The 23,738-nt window shown below is 38.0% G+C and overlaps 1 protein-coding gene across 7 annotated transcripts; it reads left to right on the top strand.

Moving 5' to 3' along the window:
• Positions 1–6,675: 6,675 nt before the first annotated feature.
• Positions 6,676–22,687, top strand: LOC149953474 (uncharacterized). 7 transcript variants are annotated; one of them, XM_090168844.1, is made up of 5 exons: positions 6,676–6,882; positions 6,976–7,086; positions 7,283–7,384; positions 12,578–13,047; positions 19,054–22,687. In XM_090168844.1, exons 4-5 carry the CDS (start codon positions 12,633–12,635, stop codon positions 20,655–20,657), a joined length of 2,019 nt encoding a protein of 672 aa, XP_090024970.1. In that variant the 5' UTR covers positions 6,676–6,882; positions 6,976–7,086; positions 7,283–7,384; positions 12,578–12,632; the 3' UTR covers positions 20,658–22,687. The 7 variants fall into 7 exon arrangements, with proteins under 7 accessions (XP_090024970.1, XP_090024968.1, XP_090024969.1 ...); XM_090168842.1 differs by having other exon boundaries at positions 6,976–7,384; XM_090168843.1 differs by lacking the exon at positions 7,283–7,384 and having other exon boundaries at positions 6,676–7,086.
• Positions 22,688–23,738: the final 1,051 nt, after the last annotated feature.

Below are 23,738 nucleotides of genomic sequence, written 5' to 3'. Positions count from 1 at the left end.
GAACTAACTCATTTACTTCTGGTTTCGTATACGGCATTCTGTAGAATATTAGTTGGCGATTTAACCAATAATAAAACGAAACCGATTTTTGAAACATATATTACGATTTTGAACCGATAACGCTATTTTTGTGATATTTGAACTGATATAACGATGTTACCGATGTTAATTTGATATCTATATTTGAACCGATATTACGGATATTGAACTGATATCTATATTTAAACCGATATAACAGATATTTAATTGAGATCTATATTGGAACCGATATAACGGATATTAAACTGATATCTATATTTGAACCGATATTACGGATATTGAACTGATATCTATATTTGAACGGATATTACTGATATTAAACTTATATCTATATTTGAACGGATATTACTGATATTAAACTTATATCTATATTTGAACGGATATTACTGATATTAAACTTATATCTATATTTGAACGGATATTACTGATATTAAACTAATATAACGATATTACCGATAATAAACTGATATAACTGATATTTCTATTTTTATTGTAGTATAAATATCGATTATCGATTATCGAATATAGGTTAATATCAATAAATCGATAATCTCATCAATTTCGTTAATTAAATTAAAATTAAATAAAAAATTTCGTGACATAATTAGTTTTAATCAGCACTATTTAATCTCAGTTTAAGATTAAAAAGTGCCCTTTATCAGCCTGTATTAATATTGTAGTCGTTTTTTAGACAGGCGTAACATCGGGTAGTCGTTACCCTTAGTAACGGCTCGTATCAGAGTCGTACAGGTAGACACACACAGAGAGCGAGAGAGAGACGAGAGCATTGGTTTACGGCCAAAATAGGCTAAAGGAGAAACACCTGTAGTTTTTCAAAAACAGAGGCACTGTATAGGCAACGTAGAAAACCAAAAATTAAGCACCAAATAACTTCTAATTTAGGACGGTTAAAATTATGAAATTACAAAACATAAAATATTCCTTTTAAAATCAAAAGTTTACATATCAGTCTGGAAGTTTTTTTTAAAAATAATTTGGGGTAATAATATTATATTAAGAACGTATGTATGTTCCTGAGAACATACCTTCCAGACCCGGATATTCTCCAATTTCTTTTTATAAAATAAAATCAATGCGTGAAACGGCGCTCTTAAAGGGAATACAACCTCCAAAGTGTTCTTCACGGAAGACCCCGACAATTTGAGAAATAACCGCCGCGACAAACCATTAAGAAGCGCCATAGGATGGAGCGGTCATTATTGGAACAATTGGGGGGTTATAAAAATACAAGAGATTATATTCCTTTTTACAGAGCTTTATCATGTTTTGATCACGTTCTGTGGAAACTCTAACGTTGCTAGTGACATAAGTTGAGTTGTTTTAAGGTAAAGTATGACGTAGACAAGAAAGTTTTCTGGCTATGCCCCACCCAATTTATCGAGGGACAGGTCACTTCCTTGATTAACGACGCACCCCTCAAAAGATTAAATCCGATTTAATCGTGATTATTTTGATTTTATTCAATTTAATCACGATTAAGTTGATTAAATCACGTTAAATCATGATTAGAATGTTTAAATCTGTTTAAAATGATTAAATCCTGATTAAAAAATTATATCGTGATTAGTATGATTAAATCGTACTTTAGTTTTGATTTTAATGATAAATTATCGATTCGACCGATTATATTGATTAAATCACGATTAAAATGATTAAATCTAATTAAAATGATTAAATCTAATTAAAATTATTAAATCTAATTAAAATGATTAAATCTAATTAAAATTATTAAATCTAATTAAAAAGATTAGATCATGATTAGAATGATTAAATCTCGTTTAAATGATTAAATCCTGATTTAAAAGAAGATATCATGATTAGAATGATTAAATCTCGTTTAAATCGTGATTAGATTTTTTAATCTTGATTAGATTTTTTAATCTTGATTACCCTGATTTAATCATTTTACTATGATTAAGAAGCACCCAAAATGGAAGTGAGCTGCCCCGCGAAATTTAGTAAGCCAACTGTTGTATCAATAATAAGTGCACCTACCGATGGCGTTACTGTTTGAAATTAAATTACGATTTTTCAGTCAGGATTCTGTAAACCTGGAGATTTCTCTATAACTTAAATGGGTTCTTGATTATATGACAGATGTGGAGCGAATGCGGGACATAGCGCCTAGAAGTTTACGCGACAAGTTCCAGGTCTTTTATACGATGGAGGTTTAACCCAGGTCCTTGTTGTTGGGTACTTAAGTACACTTTGGTCACTGTCCCAATTCGCAGATGTTTCATGACACCTTCGAGTCAATTTGGCAGTAATTGTGCCAAGTCTCGTTTTTTAATCATCGATGGTCCATGCAGAATCCACGTTTTAGGAGCATTCGGTTAAAGGCCATTTTCAATGTCACGACGAATTGTTAATTACAGGGCTCCCACCAAAATCTTTAAAAAATAAGTGAAAATATGGTGAAACATGGACCAAATATTTCAAAAAAGGAATCAAATAGGGACGAATTTAAAACAAAATGAGAGCTTTATTTGAAATAAATACCAAAACTGACTTGGTATTTATATTTTCTTTAAATTTTACAACCTAACAGGGTGGCTCTGTTTTACAAATTAATAATTTTATGAACAGATTTGACTATTTTGTATAAAAATATTTTAAGCCTACGATGGTTTCCCTGAATTTCACGAAAATAGGGTACTTTAGGGACCAAATCCAGATTTTAGGGTATTATTTTTGAAGGAAAATAAGGACTTTTGGGTATTTTAGGGATTTGGTGGGAGCCCTGTAATTACGAATTTCGCGAGGGTTGAAGATTGCAAAATAAGGGTATTTTGCAAGAAAGTTCTTGGATGAAGAAGGTTTTTTTCGAATAGCAAAACCAATGACGGTCAGTAGCAGTGGAAAATGCGGATATAGTGGTACAATGTACCTTCAAAAAATGTATATTTTTTGAAGGTGAAAATGATTTAGTTAGATACCGAATTGAACTTGTTAATTGCTAAGCTCTAACCGTACTTCATTTTCGTTAAAAGTATTAAAATATACCACTGGTAACGGTTACCCGGGATAATCAAAATTATCGACTTAGTCATCGATTGCAGAGATGGATTAACAATTAAGCAGTGCTTAAGGCACCAAGGGAACACCTTTCCTTGAATATATAATATCAAGAATGTATTTATTTATTCTCAGGAGAATGAATATGTCGAGACTATCGACGGACACGTTGAGGCCATAACCCCGTCACGCTAAGGGGGGGGGGAGGAAAAAATGAGGCGGTCTTATTTTTTGCGTCCTCGCAGCAGCGTTAATCGCGTCGAAAAACGTAATTTTTAAGAACCAATGAGATTGCAGTATTATTTGATTTTATTAAAGCGGAGGAGCATACCGGGGGCCCCAACGGCTGGAATTGGAGAAACGCTAAAAATAATCTCGACATATTCATTCTCCCTGAGTATAAATAAATACATTCTTGATAATATATAATAAATATTACATAGAAATGGTTACATTTTCAATTACATATAACCACTTAATATTATCGAATGATCAGATACAATATTTAAGCATTTTTCGTAATTCATAAGCGTTTAATATTTTCGAAATATTGTGGTTGTACTACGCGTACGCTAACATCTGATGGAACGGTAGTACTAAAGTATATGACGAATAAAATCGTTGATTTAGGACATAAAAATTAACTCGTCATAAGGTGCTTTTAGTTTTAAAAGTAATTTTTTATTCAGTCACATAATTATATTCGGTATTATATATATATATATATATATATATATATATATATATATATATATATATATTATATGTAAGGAATAATCAGCTAAGCTAATACCCAAGTTAGCTAGTTATAATGCCATTAAACAGGTGGCCGGGTTACAAGGTGTAGGAGGGTGGTGGCAAGCCCTTCGTGCCACGCGAGCCAACAGCTAAGGAAGAATGACTTCACAGTCTAACATTAAGCTCCTCCCCTTAAGAATCAATCAAAACTTAATACGGCACTGTTCACCTGTCTATTATATTTAAATAAAATGAAATTTAAAATTAATTTTGGCACGTGAATTTGAATTTGGTATAACTTCAAAAAACCGTTAATGCCTATAGAAATGTAGGACATAATATTTTTCCAAATTTTTTTGTTCCGTTGCACATTATTTTTCATCATTTCCTCTCAGACATATTTTGGCGTTGTATCTGCGCTCCCCCTGCGTATATTTTAATGCTAACTTAAATATAGATATAAATACACGAGGAAAATCCAGAATCGAGAGCAAGGCGACATATACACTATTTAGAACTTTGAAACGAGAAACCTTGTCGAAGGATTTCGCAACTTTCTTTTGACTCTCGATCCAATACGATGATAATATAATTTTCTCGTTGCTTCGAAATATTTTATTTCTTGTAACGTAAGAGTCTAGACGCGGTCTCGAGTAAGAGCGTCAGAAGCTGATGCTAAATGATAATATATTTAAAGGTGAATAGAATTTCCGCTCTTGCGCGGTTCTCTCCTCAGACCCGGACGAAAGAGAGGGGTTATAAGCAACCGGGGCCCGGGCGGCCTTGGGGGTCTGGGTTGTACCCAAACGTATCGAAAAACTAGCTTTGTATTTTGTGATCCTCCTAGGTAGCTCTATTTGGGTCCGCATTTTTCGGTTTTACTGGGGCCCGAGGGGCTGATCACTCCGCGTAATCGGTGTACAGAGCCGTACCTTTGACTGTACTAATGGGACTACGCGTAATCTTTGAAGTCCCTGCCTTTGGCAGTGGTAATCTAAGCGTAGTCCGGTGTACAGACTTTCTAAGAGTGGTTAGCCCCTCGCTGGGGCCCCGGCCCGCTATCGACGACCCTATATCCCCTCATTTTGGTACACGGGGCCTTGGTTACTTGGGCGGAAAGCCGGAAATTGGTAATTCACTTTCAAACGAGGGGTAAAACACTCTGCGAACTCGGTGTACACTGCCGTACCTTTGACAGTGCTAAATGGAACTCGCGAACTCTGGAAAATATGTACCTTTAACAGTGCTAAATGCTCGAACTCGGTGTACAGATTATCTGAGACTGTCTTACCCCTCACTTTCAAAGCTTTCACTATCGACTTTTGCTTATTGACAGGGCCGGATTAAGACTTTATGGGGCCCTAGGCCCAAGTTCATTTTGGTGCCCCCTTTCAATAGCGAGCGAAGCGAGCTAGGCGCTTCTTCAATTTATAATTGAGAAATGGAAGGAAAATTCATTTTGCTGCCAGATTTAGTATGTCGTCAGACGTCAGGGGCTAGACGGCAGTCCGTCAGAGAATGTGACAATCAAACGTTTTTGGTTCATAGGGGTGGACGCATTTACTCAAATTACTCCGGAAAATATTTTGTGAAAAGCAAATGATTAAAGTTTTGTACTTTTATTTTTTTTTCGATCCCTCTTGGTGCCCCTTGTAGGCCTGGTGCCCTAGGCCCAGGCCTATTCGGCCTATTGGTAATCTGGCCATGCTTATTGGAAATTCGCTTTCGAAGTTTTACCAGTAATAACGTCGATCAACTTAGATATTCATATTAGACTATTACCTACTGATTAATTAAAAGTTTTACCTATTATAGTCGCTATTGCTCGTAACATTTAAGAAAATCATTCTTAAAAGGGAAAAGATTGATTACAAAATATTATTATTTTTTTTTTGAAAGCCAGTCTTTAAATAATTAGCATTGACAAGAGATACACCCCAAAACGATTATCTAAAGAATCACGGGTCAAAGTTAGATAAAGCGTAAACAGATATTTGACGTTGACCTTTCGATGCTAAAGAATGAATGTTGAACGAATACCGCGGAAAGGGAAAGGCAGAGCGAACGGACGAACGCCTATACGAAGTCCCAACGCTAAACGATACAGCTGTTGGGACACGGTTGGTATCGGAAGCTGTCAGGGGAAACCCCTACTCCTTCAAACAACCAGTTCTGATCTAAAAGCCCCGTGAAAACAATCGAAACCTTCACCTGACACTCGACTCGCAGCCGCGACGAGCCTCTCCATTTCGCCAAATCGACTATCAGCTCACGCCTACAACGCGGACGAAAAATATTTTCCAACCGCGGCTCGTAGATGGCGCCAGGTTCGAACCCGCCTCGGATGGAAAGTTTCATTTCAACACCGAACTGTACACACGCGTACAGTCATCGTTTCTTTCCGACGTCACACATCCTTTCCACCCTCCCCTTCTGCCCACCTAATAAATATCTTCCTCTCAGTTCAGACTCTGGCGCAAGCCATTTCTCTACAACCCCACCCCTCCCTCGCTCGCGAAATCACCCCCCCTTTTCCAAAAGAGACTTCCATCCCCCTTTAGTTTCTGTATAATAAGAGCTTTACCAAAATCTAACCCCTCAGTTTTCTATAGAACGGGGGGGGCTGGAAATTCTGGGGGAAAGCTCGCGCGGGCCAGTTTCTGAGTATATGAGTTTTCTAACCAAGAGCCAGAATCAGAGGGAGAGAGAGAGAAACTAGCGGAGGCCGCTGCCGACCTCCGTCTTTTTCCTTCCCCTTTACACACTGCCGCCCCTCCCGCGGCTGGAGCGCAGCGTCCCCATACGGTCGGGAACCGTAGCGCCCCCATCTCTCTCTCCGTGACTCGGGCTGTTGATCAGGGGGGATATTCCAAAAGAGAGGCGACTCTCTATCGAAGGCAAGCCAGGAATTTATTCCAAGCTAGACTTTCGCGCTGAACGGACGCGCGAGTTTCGAACTCGCGAATACTTCGGTAACCGCGCGTTGACTATCTTTGATCCAATAGGCGAGCCGACCACTTGGTTATGATAAATTAACAAAGGCAACCGTTGATCTATTAAAATAATGAGGTTCGTCTCCTAATAAACCATTCGTCGATTAAAATTAAGTAATATCGATCGATTATTTTTCGTTGTTTTTAAATTCTTTTTTTCGGCAAAAAGGATTATTTTATGATTGCAAAGTATCCCGATAAAACTATTTTTATGTAATTGGATGACTTCGCTTTGTGGATTATATAAGAAAATTCGACGAAAAGGAACGAAGACACGCGGGTAAAAAAGTTCTGTTTTTTTATTTTGAAAACTCCCGCTTCGACGCGCGCGTGCGTTTGATGGTGTTTTTTCATTGGTGCTCGCGAAAACCCGGAGAGGCATAAAAACTAAAGTGGTGGTTTTTTCAAACGAAAATAAACACACATAACGTTTTTTGATTTCTCCATATTTCCTTGTTTTATTTTATCACTTGAAGGATTAACCTATAACTATATAACATTTTTATATCGAGAAAAAAGTGCGTTTTTCATTACATTTACCACACATAAATTGGATTACACATAATAGAATCAATCAGGTGAATAGGTTTCATTTTTGTTATTTTTCATATATATTTTAAGTCCTACGCTATATAAAAGGCACACTATTTAAGTTTAATTAATAATAACGTTTGCGTTATTTAAATTGAAGGTAATTATATAATTCAGTGATTTATCCGCGCAAACGATTTTATTAATTAAATGTTACTTTAATTTTAAATATTATGAAATGCTTTGCGTCTAGTTGGAATATTAGTCATTGGAAGACATTCGTGTTTTATAATGATAAAATATTTATCGGTTAGATAACTGGTAATCACTACCGGCATTGTGAAATTCGTAACTTATGTTTCGCCTCTACAATTACGTTGCCCACCGTATACCGTTTAAGTATCTCTTAACTTCAGATCTCTTCGAAATTGCCGTTACTATAGTGATTGCCTATGAAGTTTCTTGCGCAAGCAGAGGTTTATGTAGTAATTCGCTTTATTTCAACGGCGTAAAACGCTTCTATAAGTGTACTCTAATTGATTAAATTAGCTAAGTAAATAACATGAAATTATCATTTTATTAATTAAATCGGTGTAATAGATGTTTCTTGATTATACAGATACCCCTAGCGGAATTTTGAAACGTCGGCTGCTAAAAATAAGCTTTAAAATTTCAAATAGTATAATATATCCTACATAATTTAAAGCAAATTCCTTCGAGAATCAGAAACGTCAATAGCGAGTTAAAAGCAAAGCTACTTGAGCTAGCACTGCAAAGCTAGATTGACGATATGACTGCAAAGTACTGTAGAAGTCTAGACTTCATAACGTTAAATACCACTTTCAATTTCAAAATTCTATCATCTCGAAATTGACGCTAGGTAAATGTCAACTGAAATTATTCGATTAAATTTTCAAAATATTAATTTATAGAATTTTTTTTTCGAACGGGTTAAACCGCCTAAGTACTCGTAGTCCGAAAAATCGAAATGACGATTAACATTACTATTTACCCAGCTTACTTTTAGATTCCAACTGAACAATATTTCCTCAGTCAATTCCGTGAAAAAATCAACGTAACTAAATTTTGTAATTAAATACCATTTACAGTACGCGAAACTGAAAGTCAAATGCACAAGCCCTATTGAACTCGCGCGGGGAGAATAATATTAATAATACCGCGATAGAGATTCTGCGGGGGTCGAAGAATAACCCGGTGACGCGAAGGGGAAGCTACAAGCCTACACCTACGGAAAACCAGGGGGGGGGGGTCATGAAATGGAAAAACGGCAAACATATCTCTAGGCTGCTCCCTCCCTATCGGGTTTTTTGTCCCCCTCCGGGGTCTCGCCAAAATTCCCTCGAATCATTGTATGGAAAGCTTAGAACACTTGAACTGCCCTTGTCCCATTTAAAAACTGTAATATATCGCCGATAGTCAATAATTTATCTCCCGCAACCCTACTTGATTTTTTACTTGCAAATGAGAGCTGTTAGAAAAATGCGAATAAACAGCTACCATCCTTTGCGAAAGTAACGATTGAACAGGACTGAATTAGTTAAAGTAGAGACACGTAGCGGCCAACGTGAGAAGTTCTTAGACTGCTGGATTTTGGCTCTGCTAAGCGGACGGTCAAACCAGCCATTTTCCGAGTTTCTCGAGTTGACCGCTACGTGTCTCTTTTGTAATATAAAAAGGTTAGTTCGAAGGTTTCCGTACAGCAGTGTTACCATAAAACCGATCAGTTTTAATTTTTTAATGTTTACAAAAACCTGTTAATGGTCTAGCAGAAAAACCTATTTGTGCAACAGGGTTGCCCCAAGTCAAGGAAAGGTCAGGGAATTTAAAAATGGGCCTAAAAAGTCAGGGAACTCAGTTTATTCTTGACATTTTTTAAGGTAATTTTACTCTAGATCTATGGCAAATTCTGTTATTGTTATTTAGATCTTTGAATGGTTTTTTAACGTTGAAATAATTTCCTAAAACATAAGTTGATTAAATTTTTTAACTTCTGATAACTGTCTAATTTTGGCCTTAAAAAGTTAGGGAAAATAATTTGAAATGGTCAGGGAAAACAGGGAATTTGAATCTGAGAATATTGTGGCAACCCTGTGCAATTAATAAATTAATTGTAAACGTTAAGTAACTTATAATGCTCGCTTTGTTAGAGGAATGACATTCTTAGATCCGTTTCGTCACATTTGCATCATTTCCGGCTAGCGACAAATTCGCCAACGCCGTCATTCAAAACCGGAAAGACACTATTACAATGAAAACTGTACCGTTTACTCTAAAACGACACTTTCCGGTGAACTTATTTCATTCATCTTTATTAGTCAAACTAACCAGTTTTAACACATTATTAATCCAGTATTCACTGTTAAATCTATTTTACTTCAATTTCTTAATTTTCTTACATAATGGTAAATTTCTGGAAAAATATTTCAAGATACGTTTTCTATTTAACTCGAATAGAGGAAGTACATCTTATCAAAAAAAGACACGAACTAAATATAGATTTATCTTCCTAGTAATTCGTGGTTATTTGATCACCATCAATTTATTTATCTCTACAATACACTTCAATCGATTTAATGGAAATGTGCAAAATAATTTGACTAACCAAAATGCATTAATTATATATAATTAAGATTAATTTGACGCATTAAATGTTTAAATTCGATACAGAAAATATTTGCGAAGATAAAGCACTTGAATTTGTTATTATTCATTCTTTTAAATATTTAATATACCCTATTCAAAAAAAGAAACTAAATTTGAATATATTTTGGGTAAAATTTAATAATAATACTATCTATACATATAACGAAATTTAACTGTCCACCGTGTTAGCATATATATCAATAAAGTAAGCGAAACCAATTTAGACGAAACAACGCTAAAAAGATCTCCCTTTTACGAGTCCATTAAACCAAAAACGCTTAATCTACTTAATTGTATATTATATGGTTAGTCGGCAACCGCGCGGAGACAACAAAGTAGGCCCTCATTTTGGGATTCTCTCGGTGGTGGCAGAGGGTGAAGCGAGATGGCGCTGCTAAAGAGGGCATGATCTCTCCTCGCGGGCTTAAGAGCAGACAAATCTGGGTTAATCCGGATTCCCGCTGCAGATAACGGTTTTAAAACGCGCCGTTGCCGATATTTACAAAAGAGCGCCGGGTTCCCTCGAAATAGTTTTGAACTTGAAAACGGTTATCCTTGACAATCACCACACGCGACTACGTAACAACGCGATTTTCACAATAGATTTTTTTCCGGATTCGATACAGACATGCAACGGCATTTTTTCAAAAATACTATTATTTAATATAGACAAATATTTAAAAATATTGTTCGATTTATACAAAATAACGCGATGGTAATTTTATTACCATTTTATTTTATGAAATTATTTGAATATTGTAATAATTAAATAATTTAATTATGGCTAAGAATCCGACACTTCGTACGCCGATCGCGCTGAAGTGAAACGACCGCTTGGGGTCTCTGTCGAGGCTCGAGAACGTCTATTGTTATTCCCCATTATAAAAAGGACGTTAAACAGTGTACACCCGGAAATGGGTTTGTTTCTTACGTCTACGGTTTTACGATATATAATTTTTGATTAGATTCCCATCAATCAACTATTTAACAAATTATCTTTTATTTAGAGGTTAATAATAATAATAATAATCAGCTAGGCTAATACCCAAGTCACCACCTTAGGCCTAAGTCATCAAGCAATTTTTGAAGCCTTTAATTCAGGTGGCTGGGTTACAATGCGTAGGAGGGTGGTGGCAAGCCCTTCATGCCAACAGCTCCCTACACTAACTATTACCGTTCATATAGTTGATGTTTTAACAAACCCGTAATTGAGTTTTCAAATATGTTGGTTAATTCACGTAAAAAAATCTTTTAAACAATAATTGAACCTTACAAACTAGCTTTCAATAATGATTTAACCCGAATAAATTATAACTTTTAACCCAACCTTGGAGGCAATTAACAGCGACACTTTGAAGAAAATGTTTTGCTCCATTGTATTGGAAGAAAAGCAACCTTATATTATTGATTTTGATGGGCAATTGACTAAACCTATATTTAAACAATCGGCAAGGCCTCCAGAGTAAAATGGATGTTTAGCAGCATTTCAGATATGAGCGATTACAAAATGTTTATTAGTCGCCAGGGGGGCGGAAAAAATTACGATAATCCCCCACCAGGAAAAAAACAGAATCACGACGTTTGATTGGTTAAAAGACGAACGTCACAGATACTCGAATGACGTCACTAATCAGTCAGTTCAAACTCTCGTACGACATATCAGTAAATAAAACTTATTTTGAGAATCAATTTTTCAGAAAATCAAATTACAATTATTAGAACCCGAGATGAAACAGTTTAGATATTAGAGACTCCCGACTTGCAGAGGGTAAATAGAAAAATGTTACTCATTTCCGTAAGATCCTGTTAGTATTACTACGTCACACGTTATTTCTCCGTTAATTTAAAAATTCCCGGTGTGACTGTAGCGTTGGTAAGAATACATCATCTTGGTTAATTACTATACTGTAAAAATACCGTAACTAATTTATAAATTTAACTTAGCTAACTAGCTAAGTTTATGTTATATATGAACAGGCTTATATTTGTTCGAATAAACCGGTCAGCCAGTTTCGGTCGTGTCAGTGTTGCAGCGTAATTAGTGGCACAAGTTGCGTTCGCAGTGATAACTGTGTAATAAGTTACTGAAGCTCCCTAATTATGTAGGTTTATTATCTGTAAACAGTCATACCGCTTACGCGTAATTACGTGTCAGCAGAAGTATATAAGATTTCCCTTTTGAGAGAAGTATTTATCTTCATATACTAATGATTTTTAAATCGCTTGAAACATGTGCCTTCGAAGGTACACGCTGATGTTTTCTAAAGTTAACTTAATCTATTTCATCGCCAAAATATGGTTTATAAATAAGTAAATTATCCCTTCGCGGTGTAATTTTTACACATCATTAGGCGGACAAATATGCCCTTTACATATTGAGCTGTGATTGGGTGTTCGCTTACACGGTTTGGCGGGAAAATCAGGTTAAATGAAAACCGCCTTTATAATGTCCTATATTGATACTTCTCACGTAAGATACATTTTATATACTTCTAACGGTAGTGACATTCGTCGAACTATCCACAACGATAGTTCAACATTTGTTCTAATATTTGTCGTTCTTGATTATTTTTCAGAATCCGATCTGACCGACAATAGGCCGATTCCAGCGCGTGTCGTCCTCGGCGCGCCATGACTCTGGTGCTGCCGGTACCATCTTGCGGAGGTGGCCTACGAGCTCTAGCATCGCCCTCTGGTAACGACCTCGTCAATAATTCGAGCGCGGCAGTTCATCACAAAAAACTAGCCATGCCGTGCGGTTTCGACGGCGAACCTTTGGACTTCGAGTCGGCTCTGATGCTGCAAGCCGACTTCGGAGCCGAATGGGCAGCGCTCAAAACGCCGTGGACCAATAACAGCGCCGCCTTACCGGGACATACCACTACCGGCGCGACGGAAGCGATCTCGCCGCAGACTTCCTTTCCATCCGTGACTCTAGATGGCGCCAAGTGTCCGCCTTCGCTCTCCTCCGCCGACACCAGCGCGACGTCGATACGGAGCAGCACCGAATCGACGACCTCTTCTCGGAAAACGTCATCAGATTCTGGTGAGCCTTTTTTTTTACTTTTTTTTGGCTTTCCAAGTTTTCGCTCTCTTTTTTTAAGTTCGTTACTTCGCCACTACGCGGCGCGGCCGAATTCTCAACAGGGTTGCCACAGTACATGGAATTCCTGGAAAAGTCGGAAAATTTGTCCAAAAATCAGGCAATTTTAAAAATTTGTCCAAAAATCAGGCAATTTTAAAAATTTGTCCAAAAATCAGCGAATTATAAAAATTGTCCAAAAATCAGGGAATTTAATTTCGGTTGCAAAAAGGAAACCTTTACTAAATTAAAGGTTAGAAAATACGAAATACTGGCACAAAATAAGTCAGGGAAATTCTCCGGAGATGGTGAGGGAAACCCTGGAGAAGTCTGGCAATTAGAAAGTAAAAAAACGGTGGCAACCCTGATGTACTGAAAACAGGTTCTCTATTGGCAAAATTTCAAAAACAAAATCTTATTTATGGGTAATTTCGCGCTAAAACGATGACCTAACAGCAATGATGAAGTCAAAAGCGTTATCTGAATCATGTCGTAATTTCTATAACACAGCGCTCGAAGCGAGAAAGGGGTTTCGGTGCCAAGGTTGAGACAACCCAATTTGCCTACAAGTACAATCGGAACTTTCGGGCCCCAAAATGCTTCCCCGTTACGTTTTCGACATTAAAGAGGGTGATAATTATTAGATTAAATTCCCCTTCAACTTAAGTCGATGACAAGTACTAAATTACTAATGGGGGTCACCTTCCGCAGTAATTGGTCATCCTCACTGCGTTCCAATTTGAATTTGCAACGGTCCGTTTGGTTATTTACGAAAAAAGATTTGCATTTTATAAGAAATATCAAGGAATAATTACTCTTTTTTAAAAGGGATAAGCCTATTTTTAACACGTTATCTACAGAAAAGCACACATACAGTTGGCAAGTACTTATCTAATCTAACCTAATAGACAAAGGTCGAGTAGACCTAGATATTTCTGATAAAACGGAGGAAATTATGGCTATTATGTTCAAGACTGGCTATTTGTCAAAAGCGAACGGCCGTGAAATGCATTCATAAACATGCAAATTTTCATATTCGAGATAAATTCTACAAGCTTAAACCGGTTGGGATAAACTTCAGGGTTAGGATTTATTCATTATTAGTTTATTATGATGATTTTAGGAGTTATTAATTATTATGAGTTTAGGAGTTATTCATCATTATGAGTTTAGGATTTATTCATTATTATGAGTTTAGGATTTATCCATTATAATGAGTTTAGGAGTTATTCATGATTATGAGTTTAGGAGTTATTCATGATTATGAGTTTAGGAGTTATTCATGATTATGAGTTTAGGAGTTATTCATGATTATGAGTTTAGGAGTTATTCATAATTATGAGTTTAGGAGTTATTCATGATTATGAGTTTAGGAGTTATTCATTATTATGATTTTAGGAGTTATTCATTATTATGATTTTAGGAGTTATTCATTATTATGAGTTTAGGAGTTATTCATTATGAGTGTGGGTGTTTTTTAATTATTATGAGTTTGGGTCCATAAATAACGAACTCCTAAAATAATAATTAATATGAATTTAAGAGTTACTCATTATTATTAGTTTAGGGGTTGTTAAATTATTATGATCTTGCTATGCGTGTTTAATTATGATTATCACGGACAGCCATTTTAATAGTTGATAGTATCTCCACTGTCAGTTAATTTTCAAACCACAAAAGGGGGGAGGGGAGGTGGCTATAGTACGAGTTAATTACCCTCAATCTATCACTAAAAACATTAACTCGATGGACACAAAAAAAACCCAAGATTATCCTTAATACAATAAGTCTCGAACATAAAAAAAATAACTAACCATAAATGTCAATATAATAATTTTTTTGGTTCGTAAATGCAAAAAGGCAAAAACCTCTTTTTCATAATTGTAAGGTCTTTAAAAAGAGGCTTCACTTCGTCGCGTTGGCGATAGAGGGGGCTGCGATAGCGGAAATTAAACGTCTGAAATTAGCCACCCTCGCTAAATAATTCAAAATCCGACCGCTTGGTGGGCTCTAGAAATAGAGGGAGGGGGGTGGCAGCCCTCGCGTCGCTCAAACGGGGCCAACCAGAAGAACAAGGCGCGCGCGGGGGGGGGGGGGTGAACGGAGACTCCGAAGTACTCGCGGAGAGAAAATACTTCGGGTATGAGCTAATTTTATTTTTAGAGCAAGGACGAAAACCCGAAAAAAATATCAAAAAAGTCTCTTACACCGACTCGAAAGCTTTTCCGCGTTTTCGACCTATTTTACCGTCATTTCATAAGGCCCCCCTTTAACTTTCTCTTTTTTGCGTGTTGTTCGCAATTTTGGGGTGGAGGAAAAAAATTTGATTCCTTGTTTAGAAATAGAGCCATAAACAAAGCTTACCATAATTTGGGAGGATAATTGGTGGGCTCGACTAAGCCTTATATAATATACTGGAAGATTTTAGTAACTGGACTTTTCGCGGGATTTTAAAACTTGGCATATGTTTTTGTTTACAGAAGAAACGGGTACATTCTTACTCGGGGGACTTAAAAATAACTATCAACTTAACCACGAAGCTCTAGCGATTTTGAAATACCTCGAAAAGTAAATAAACATGTGGTTCCATAGGTGGTATTCACGAGAAGATGGCGGCCATTGCTCTAAGGTAGATAGTTATGGGGGAAAGGGGGATGACACTAGCCTTCCCCTACAGCGATGATGACGTCACGTAACCGGAACAAACTATAGTTTGACGTCATGGCTTCGCGTATTTTGAAACCGTATTATCTTGACTCGTTCATCAGGTTGTCGTCCTTATAGAGTGCATTTTCGTCTTATGACGAAAGCACCTGTCAGTGACGAGATTCAATAACGTCAACCATAACTATAGAAATCTAACCAATGGCATAATATTTAATTTCAATACCAACAGTAATAAGATTACACTTAAGGCGTAAACAAAGTTGAAACTCCTCAAATGGTATAATTTGCAGAAACAAAAGGCAACGACCACAACAATGCGGACGGATATCCTCCGTATAGACTCTAGCCATAGAATTGGGGGAAAGAGATTTCATTAAAGTCTCTACCTCAACTAACCACGCCTTTAGAGTTAATAATGACTGGCTACTGGTAACGTTAAACGGTGCTCTCCTTGTCTGTCCGTCTGTCTATTAGAGAGACCAAGCTTCCCCTCCCCGTTTTTAGGAATCTGGTCGTAATGAATTTAGAGACGAGGCTTAGAGATAATCCTCTCTGAACGGGCCGCTTAGATATAGCACACGCTTAAGTCATTTAAAGGTCGGTCTACAGTTGGCACGATCTCTTGGCTACCAGAGTTTTGCCAAAATGATCAAGTTTAGAAAGCACGTAGCTTTTGCGAAACGACCTTAGGTCAAAATAATACCTCGGTTAACGTAGCCCACGATTTTACAATTTGAGCGAAATATATCGTAACGTGGTACGCTTTTCCGAAATGGTCCAATATGATTTGGTACAACGCTTAACCGTTGTAAATATTTTTGTTTAGTTCTACAGAAGGGCGAGTACCCAAAAGAGAATAAAAATTAAATGAAAAAGTTTTGCAAGTTAGGCTTATAACTTTGTTCCTTTTTTTTTGAAAGCTCGCCTTAAAAGGTACAAGTTAAGGAAACAAAAGCGGATAGGAATTCCCGAACAATGCGCGGAATTGATCCGCGGACGCTAGCCTTTCCCTTCACTTTCAACTTAAATTAGGACTAAGAAAGATGGACCTCCGTTCTAGCAAAGGCGGGTGAGAGAGAATAGGGTTGAGTAGTATCTCTTCTCTCGGTTCCAAGTGGAAGGAGGGGGGAAGGAAACGAAGGGGGTGATTCGACGGTGGAAGGGCGGGGGGGGGGGGGTCGGCGAAACTCGCTCTGATTTACGGGCGACGGCTACCTCGAAAGAGAAGCGGGGGGGAAGGCTGAAAAGAGGGGATGGAAAACGAAATGGAATTGGGGGCAGAATAAATTGGAGAGGGGCTGGAAGAGAAAAGCTGGGCCTTTTCGCCAGGGACCCTCTTTAAAGGACGAAATGTTGCCAATTCTGGTGAGAATGGAAGAATTAGGATTTTTCTATATCCCCCCTACTGCCGTTTGAGGAGGATGCTTATGGGGTTTGGTTTCGGGGGGAGGGCGAAGGGTATCCACCCCTAGACTTTATCGCGGGCCAGTATTTAATAGCCGATGTTTCTTGGCTGTCATGATATAAACCCCACCTCATTCTCTTTCGCCGCTAAAAATGTACTCTCAGTGATTTGCTTGAAATTGGCGTTTTTGTAACCCATCTCAGTGGTGGAATTAAAAAACAGTCTTTATACACTCTCAGCGTAAGTGTTTTTAAACGCTTCATCGTAAAATTGGTTCTTTTTTACAAAGAATGGGGCATCGTTTAGTAGCCATAATACGTCATTTTGGGGTTAAAATTACTCGGGACCCCCGCTATTTGTGGTTTGATGAAATGACTCGATGAGACCACGAACGACGTAATGAGTTAATAGACAGTTTCAGCACTCATGAAATTGACGTAAAAAGCCGTGGCAAACCAAATTACGACATTTTCATGAATTGCCCAAACAGTCTTAAGTTCTTAACCACAATATGGTTAATGTCAGAAATTAATTAATTTACGAAAAGAGTATTGTCGGATTTCGAAAATAATTTTTTTGCCAGATGTTTAAAATTTAAAAATATTTGTAAAATCCATTTATCGGTCGGACAATAATTCCAGCATTCCTTTGTCTCGTTCAAAATCGGTTCTCACTCGAAAAGTCAAATAAGCATTTAATGAGGTTTTAAAAGGTTTCTAATATTAACGGAATTAAAAGCGTCGAAAGATAAGGGGGTACTTGGACCACTATTTCTACCCCCTCCCCTCAAGTCGAAAAGGTAGCCTTCTCCTTCGAAATTATGTGTCTTTACGCGAATCTAATTTACGGGATCATAAATTAGCGCGAGAAAGGGATAAGGTATCAAATTATGTTGTAACATTTTGAAACGAAACAATCGGTCTAAAGGGGGATGTTCGGAGTCGCGCGGCACTCAGAAACGCGCGGAATTTTTCCCCATTCTTGAATGATCCCCCGGACTCGCCGGGGAAGATTTTTATTCTCGCTGGCGCCGCCGAACGGCCATGGGGGAAACTACAATTTTGCGCAGCCCGCCGCCAGGGCGCGCGCGGGCGGAATGGCAACCTATAGGGGAGCGAGGTTAAAAATGAGAAAATGGGGGAAATAGGAGGGTTCGGACGACGCTATATCGGCGCGACCGTCTCGGGCGTCAGCGCGGGGAACACTTACCAGTAGCCTCGTTTCGGAACGGGGGAAGAGAGGCGTTGGAAAGAGCGTCTTCGAAACTGCTCTTCTCGGGGACAAGCGAGAAGGGGTAAGACGGGGGTCGGCGTTCGTGGGGGGGGGGGGCGATGGAGCCTACGTGCTATGATAGGCTGGCTGTTCCCTGGGCAAGGTCATTGCTCGAGGGCTGCGTTAGAGTGCGCCGCGTTCGGCCCGTCGAGTTTCGCCAAAAAGATTCGGCGGTGGCGCTGTTGGCGTCAGGACCCGAAATATAGGAGGTCGAGCGGGGTAGGATATACGCGCGCGCGCCGTTTCTCGCCCTCCCCCCGCTCTTCTCCTCCACCCCCCGCAGCGCCACTATACGCCAGTAACTCTTGAAAAGTTTTGGCTGCTAAAAGGGGGCAGAGAGAAGATAGTACCGTGGTGGCGTAGGGACATAAGGACGTCAATCAGCTCCAAGATTGGCGTGCGTCCTCCTGGCCGTAAACGACTCCGACTAATTAAGAAAAACCTCGCGTAATAGGCAGACTGCGTAATTAATGGCGTTAAGCACAGAGCGGTATCGCATTGACAATAATTAAGCGCGATTACGGAAATAAGGTTTGTGTTTATCGAATACGTTTGAACGAAATGAAATCGACGCGAGCTATTTTGCGTTAATGCGACGTTTAACCACGCTTTTTTTTCTTTCATAGATGGAGTTGGCGATGACTTGATGGAAGAATGCTCCACGGATCAAGTTAACAAGAGGAAAAAAATCTTCTCGGCAACAAGCGTCGAAATGACTGTGCGCGAATCGAGATTAGCGGATGACGACGTCGAAGAAACGCCGCGCAAACGTTGTCGAACCGAATCCGTGGATGGCCTTCGGGTCCCGGATCTACCGGAAACGGGATCCAGAGACGTCGGAGTGACCTCCCTGGCCGAGGACCTCCCCTTGCTGACCAACACCTCGCCGCCCCTGCCGCTTCCCTCGCCGCCCAAGGACAGCGAGCCCGGATCCTGCGCCCCCGACGAGGACGACCTCTTCACCCCTCGGAGGCGGGTGCCCATGCTCTGGACGCCGAGGATGCGCCTCAAAGACGAAAGGCGCAGAGTGTTGAAAATGTCGCTGAACAAATTGCGCAAAATCGAAGACCCGGAACTGTTCTTACGGCGTTCGGTTTTGGTGAATAACACCATGAAAAGACTCCAACGCGAAATCCGCGACGAACGTTTCGCCAAGTACCATCAATCGACCATCCAGGAGAGTAGTCATCATCACCAGCGTCATCCCGCGCACAACGCCGTGGCTTACGGCGGGATGGAAGTCCAAATGATGCGCTCGAACGGTTTGGCCGACTCCATGATGTGCAAAGAGAATCAGAACTTATTAACGGGCCACCACCACCACCACCACTTCAACAACCACAACCACGCCGGAAACAACTCGAAACAGTCGCCCTGTTGGGGCTTCGACAACCAACCTCCGGAGGACGGGTTTCCCAAGAAACTGAACGGCGGACAAAGTTCGTGCGGCTTAAATCGCGGCGCTCAACAACAAGTGACGAACGCTGGTTGCGCCGCCCTCGAGGAAGGTCCTCAAGACTCTTCGGGCAGTAGTTCGGACGAGGGCAGTTCGTGCGACGAAATGTTCGGCATCAACGAAGACTTCTTACGCATCCACATTCCCAAGAGTCCACCGACGCCGCTCAGCTTCTTAGAGAATCACGACGCGGAATGCGCGCGGACCACGTCCTCGGGAACGCCCGCGCCATTACACCACGCCCCCTTACACCACGCCCATCACCGACTGGAACAGCAACGAGACAACGGCTTGAAGCAACTGGAACACGAAGTGAACCAAATGGTCGGTCACATCCACCTGTCGTCCATCGAGCGGGACGCTTCCCGGGACTCGAGGATCGGCGAGGACAGTCGCGTCCTCAGTTTGGACAATCAGGAACACCATTCGCGGTGCGACTCTTGTACCGGCTCGAACTCGGACGATCTCTCCAGAACTAACCTCGAGAACATGTCGGACGCCAATCGGTTCCTGTACGACTCGCAGCAGCACCCGCACCATCACGGTAGCGGCGGTCATCAGCCCCTGGCCTCGGCGGGGACGCGCTGCTCCGCCCAATACAGAACGCCGCATCACAACGGGCCGCAAATGAACCACCTCCAAGACGGCTTCGGACACTGCGGTCACGGGGTCAGCGCCGGCGGTCACGACGCGAACTCTTCGTACTCGACCCCTGGCATGCCGATCCTGGACTCCGTCGTGTACCACAGCTTACTGGCGTCCTTGGACACGTGATACGATTCCATCACGTTCCCCCATTTCCCAACCTACGGCTTACGATTAAAACGGACTCGTTCCAATTTCCCCCCTCCACGACTTAAAAGGCGACACACCGAACTTGCATTGTACAAAATACCATCTTAAAAAAATTAACATTTCGGACTATTTGATAAAAGATACCATATATTACGAATGAAATTAAATAAATATATATACGTGAAAAACTTAAAATATTATAATTTTTAATTTTTGGGCGTTTTTTAAGTTAAGAAATTCAAAATTTTATAAAGTTTAATACAAAAATTTAAACATGGCCAAATAAAAACAATACCACTATGTTTTTTTAAATAATAATAATAATTATTATTTTTATTCAATTAATTACTTCCCATGAGAAAATTAAATAATAATGTAAGCGAATATTTTAAGTTACAACTGAATTTTTTCATAAAAATAAAATACCAAAATAAATTTTTTAAACCAGAAAATAATTTAACTTTCGTTTTTAAAAGAAACAAATTTTGATCTCAAAAATTAAGTTAAAAAAAACTCAACTTTTCCTGGTTTTGTAAAACTTTTTTTCTATCTCCTAAAAACTAGTGTGTATTATGTATTAAGAAGTAATTTTTTTTGCAAAAGTGGGCAAAGACCTAGGTTGGCCTAGATACAGTTTTTCCCCTTATTCTATCCTGGTGGGGCCCCTGCGAAAGGGGGGTGGTTTTTTTTCAATGTGTTTTCCAGTGTTGTCTTATCTAGGTCGTCGTTCGCAGTCTTATTATTCCGACTAAAGAAATATTTCTACGGTCTCGATTCTGATGAAATACCCCTTGAGTCGAATTTATTTTCAACCCACCCGACATTTGTGAACACCCCCGCGTCGTTTTAAATGTCACAGTATCCTATCTTTTACAGCTTTGACTAAATAAAAATCACTTTATTTTTCGTTAAAATATTTCACCCCTATCGCAGTTATAATCACAATAGCGTTTGTTTATTGCAATTTTTTTTAATTTTTACTTTTGAGATATTTAATACCTTAAAAGTATCAGTTTTAAGCTTCAAGGTCGACTGGCAGTGGATTTCTTACTCTCTTTAACACACACTAAAAATATAACTAATGGATGTTAAAAACATTCAGTTTCAAATATATTTACTTAATATTTTTGTATTTTTTTAGATTTTCTGATATTCAAATTGTAAGATTTTTTACCAAAAAAACCTCAAGATTTTCCAATTTAAAAAATACTTAAATAAAAACGCATACGTAGAAAGAGTACTTATAATTTATTCCCATTTATGGAGCTTTAGGGTAAAAATAGAAATCCTTAATTTAATATTTAAAAATAAATTATATTTAATTTTTTTTCGCTCTAGACAAACGCTAATTTCGTCGTAACTGTACATTATTTTTTAATAGTTTCGTTTCCTTCAGCCAAATTACTATATTTGAATATATATTATAAAAAAGAATATTTTTGTTTGGAATGAAATTAAAAAATTGTATACATGTTTTTCAAAAACAAAAATCACGTGCAAATATCGCAATATTATTTGTTTTTTAAGTAGTAGTTTTTCGTTATGTTATACGTTAATTTAGGTTTAGTTATAAATTAAATAATGAAAAAGTACCGTTATTATAATTTCAGCGTCGATGCTGTTTTTTTTTTCAATTTATACCTTTTTTGAAAAAGAAAAAGAAAATAACGCCATTTTTTATCATAATTATAAATTCGCCATTTTTTATCATAATTATAAATTCGCCATTTTTTAAATGAAAGTCATATGTTATTCAGATTGAATGATGTATATATTATATAAATGATAGATCATTGAAAAAGTATTCGTTTCAATACGCGGCTTACGGGTCGAAATAGATGCGCCAGCCAAAAACTACACGATTTAAAAAAAAACAATTGTTGGCGGTAACCTCGTAAATCGCGTTTAAAAATATTGTAAAATAATGATGGTGAAATTTTAAGAAAAATATTGTTGACGCGCTGCGATTATAAAACTATGCTACAAAATAAAATTCACTTCAAGTGTGATTTACTATATTTTTTCATTTAACCCTATCGTAAAATTCGGCTTATTTTTAGAAATTTGAAATTGAGTAGTATAATAAGTAACCTAATATAGGTAAGTATGACGATATCGCAGAGTGATATTTTGATGGCAGGGCCCCCCAGAGGTCCTATAATTTTTATAAAATCCTATATTTTCTCAAATTTTCTATAGCATTCTATATTTTTAGCAAAATCCCCAAAAAGTCCTATAATTTTGATATTTTGCCCATTTCAAATCCCGCTACTCACCATTTTCAGTTCATTGCTAGATTTAGCTATAGGATAAATTCCTGTACAAAGTCAATCTAGTCTATACTTTTGTTATTGTGAACATGGGTAGCTACTAGTACATTTTTGTGATGAAATGGTTAAATAGTTTCTTTTTTTAAGTGAAAAACAAAGATTTATTTCACTAAATATAGATTTTTTACACGCATAAATAAAGTTAGTAAATGAAATAGCGTATATTGTCCTGTAAATTCCTATCGTTTTGAAAAAATATTTCTATATTTTTAGAAATGTAATCCTATATTATGGGGCGCCAAACCAGAAAAAACTAAATAACATTTCTAGAAATATTTTAACATTTCTAGGAATATATTAACATTTCTAGGAATATTTTAAATTTTTTAGGAATATTTTAACATTTCTAGGAATATTTTTTCATTTCTAGAAATATTTTTTTCATTTCTAGAAATATTTTATCATTTCTAGAAATATTTTATCATTTCTAGAAATATTTTATCATTTCTAGAAATATTTTATCATTTCTAGAAATATTTTATCATTTCTAGGAACATATTTTTAAACTCTAGGAATATCAACGGTACAAGTGCCATCAGAGTTCGCCATTACAGTGTTCACGCTCAACTCTACGACGCGTTCAATTCTAAACTACCAGCGCTGCTCTCTCGCGTTTTGCCGAAAAATATTCTATGTCCGTAAAATATTCCTAGAGTTTAAAAATATATTTCTAGAAATGATAAAATATTTCTAGAAATGTTAAAATATTTCTAGAAATGTTATTTAGTTT

Source organism: Leiobunum rupestre, chromosome 3 (assembly GCF_980474605.1).
Source record: "Leiobunum rupestre chromosome 3, qqLeiRupe1.1.hap1, whole genome shotgun sequence".
Lineage (NCBI taxonomy): Eukaryota > Metazoa > Arthropoda > Arachnida > Opiliones > Sclerosomatidae > Leiobunum > Leiobunum rupestre.
Note: the sequence above shows the minus strand (reverse complement) of the source record. Positions and strands in the feature narration are given on the sequence as shown.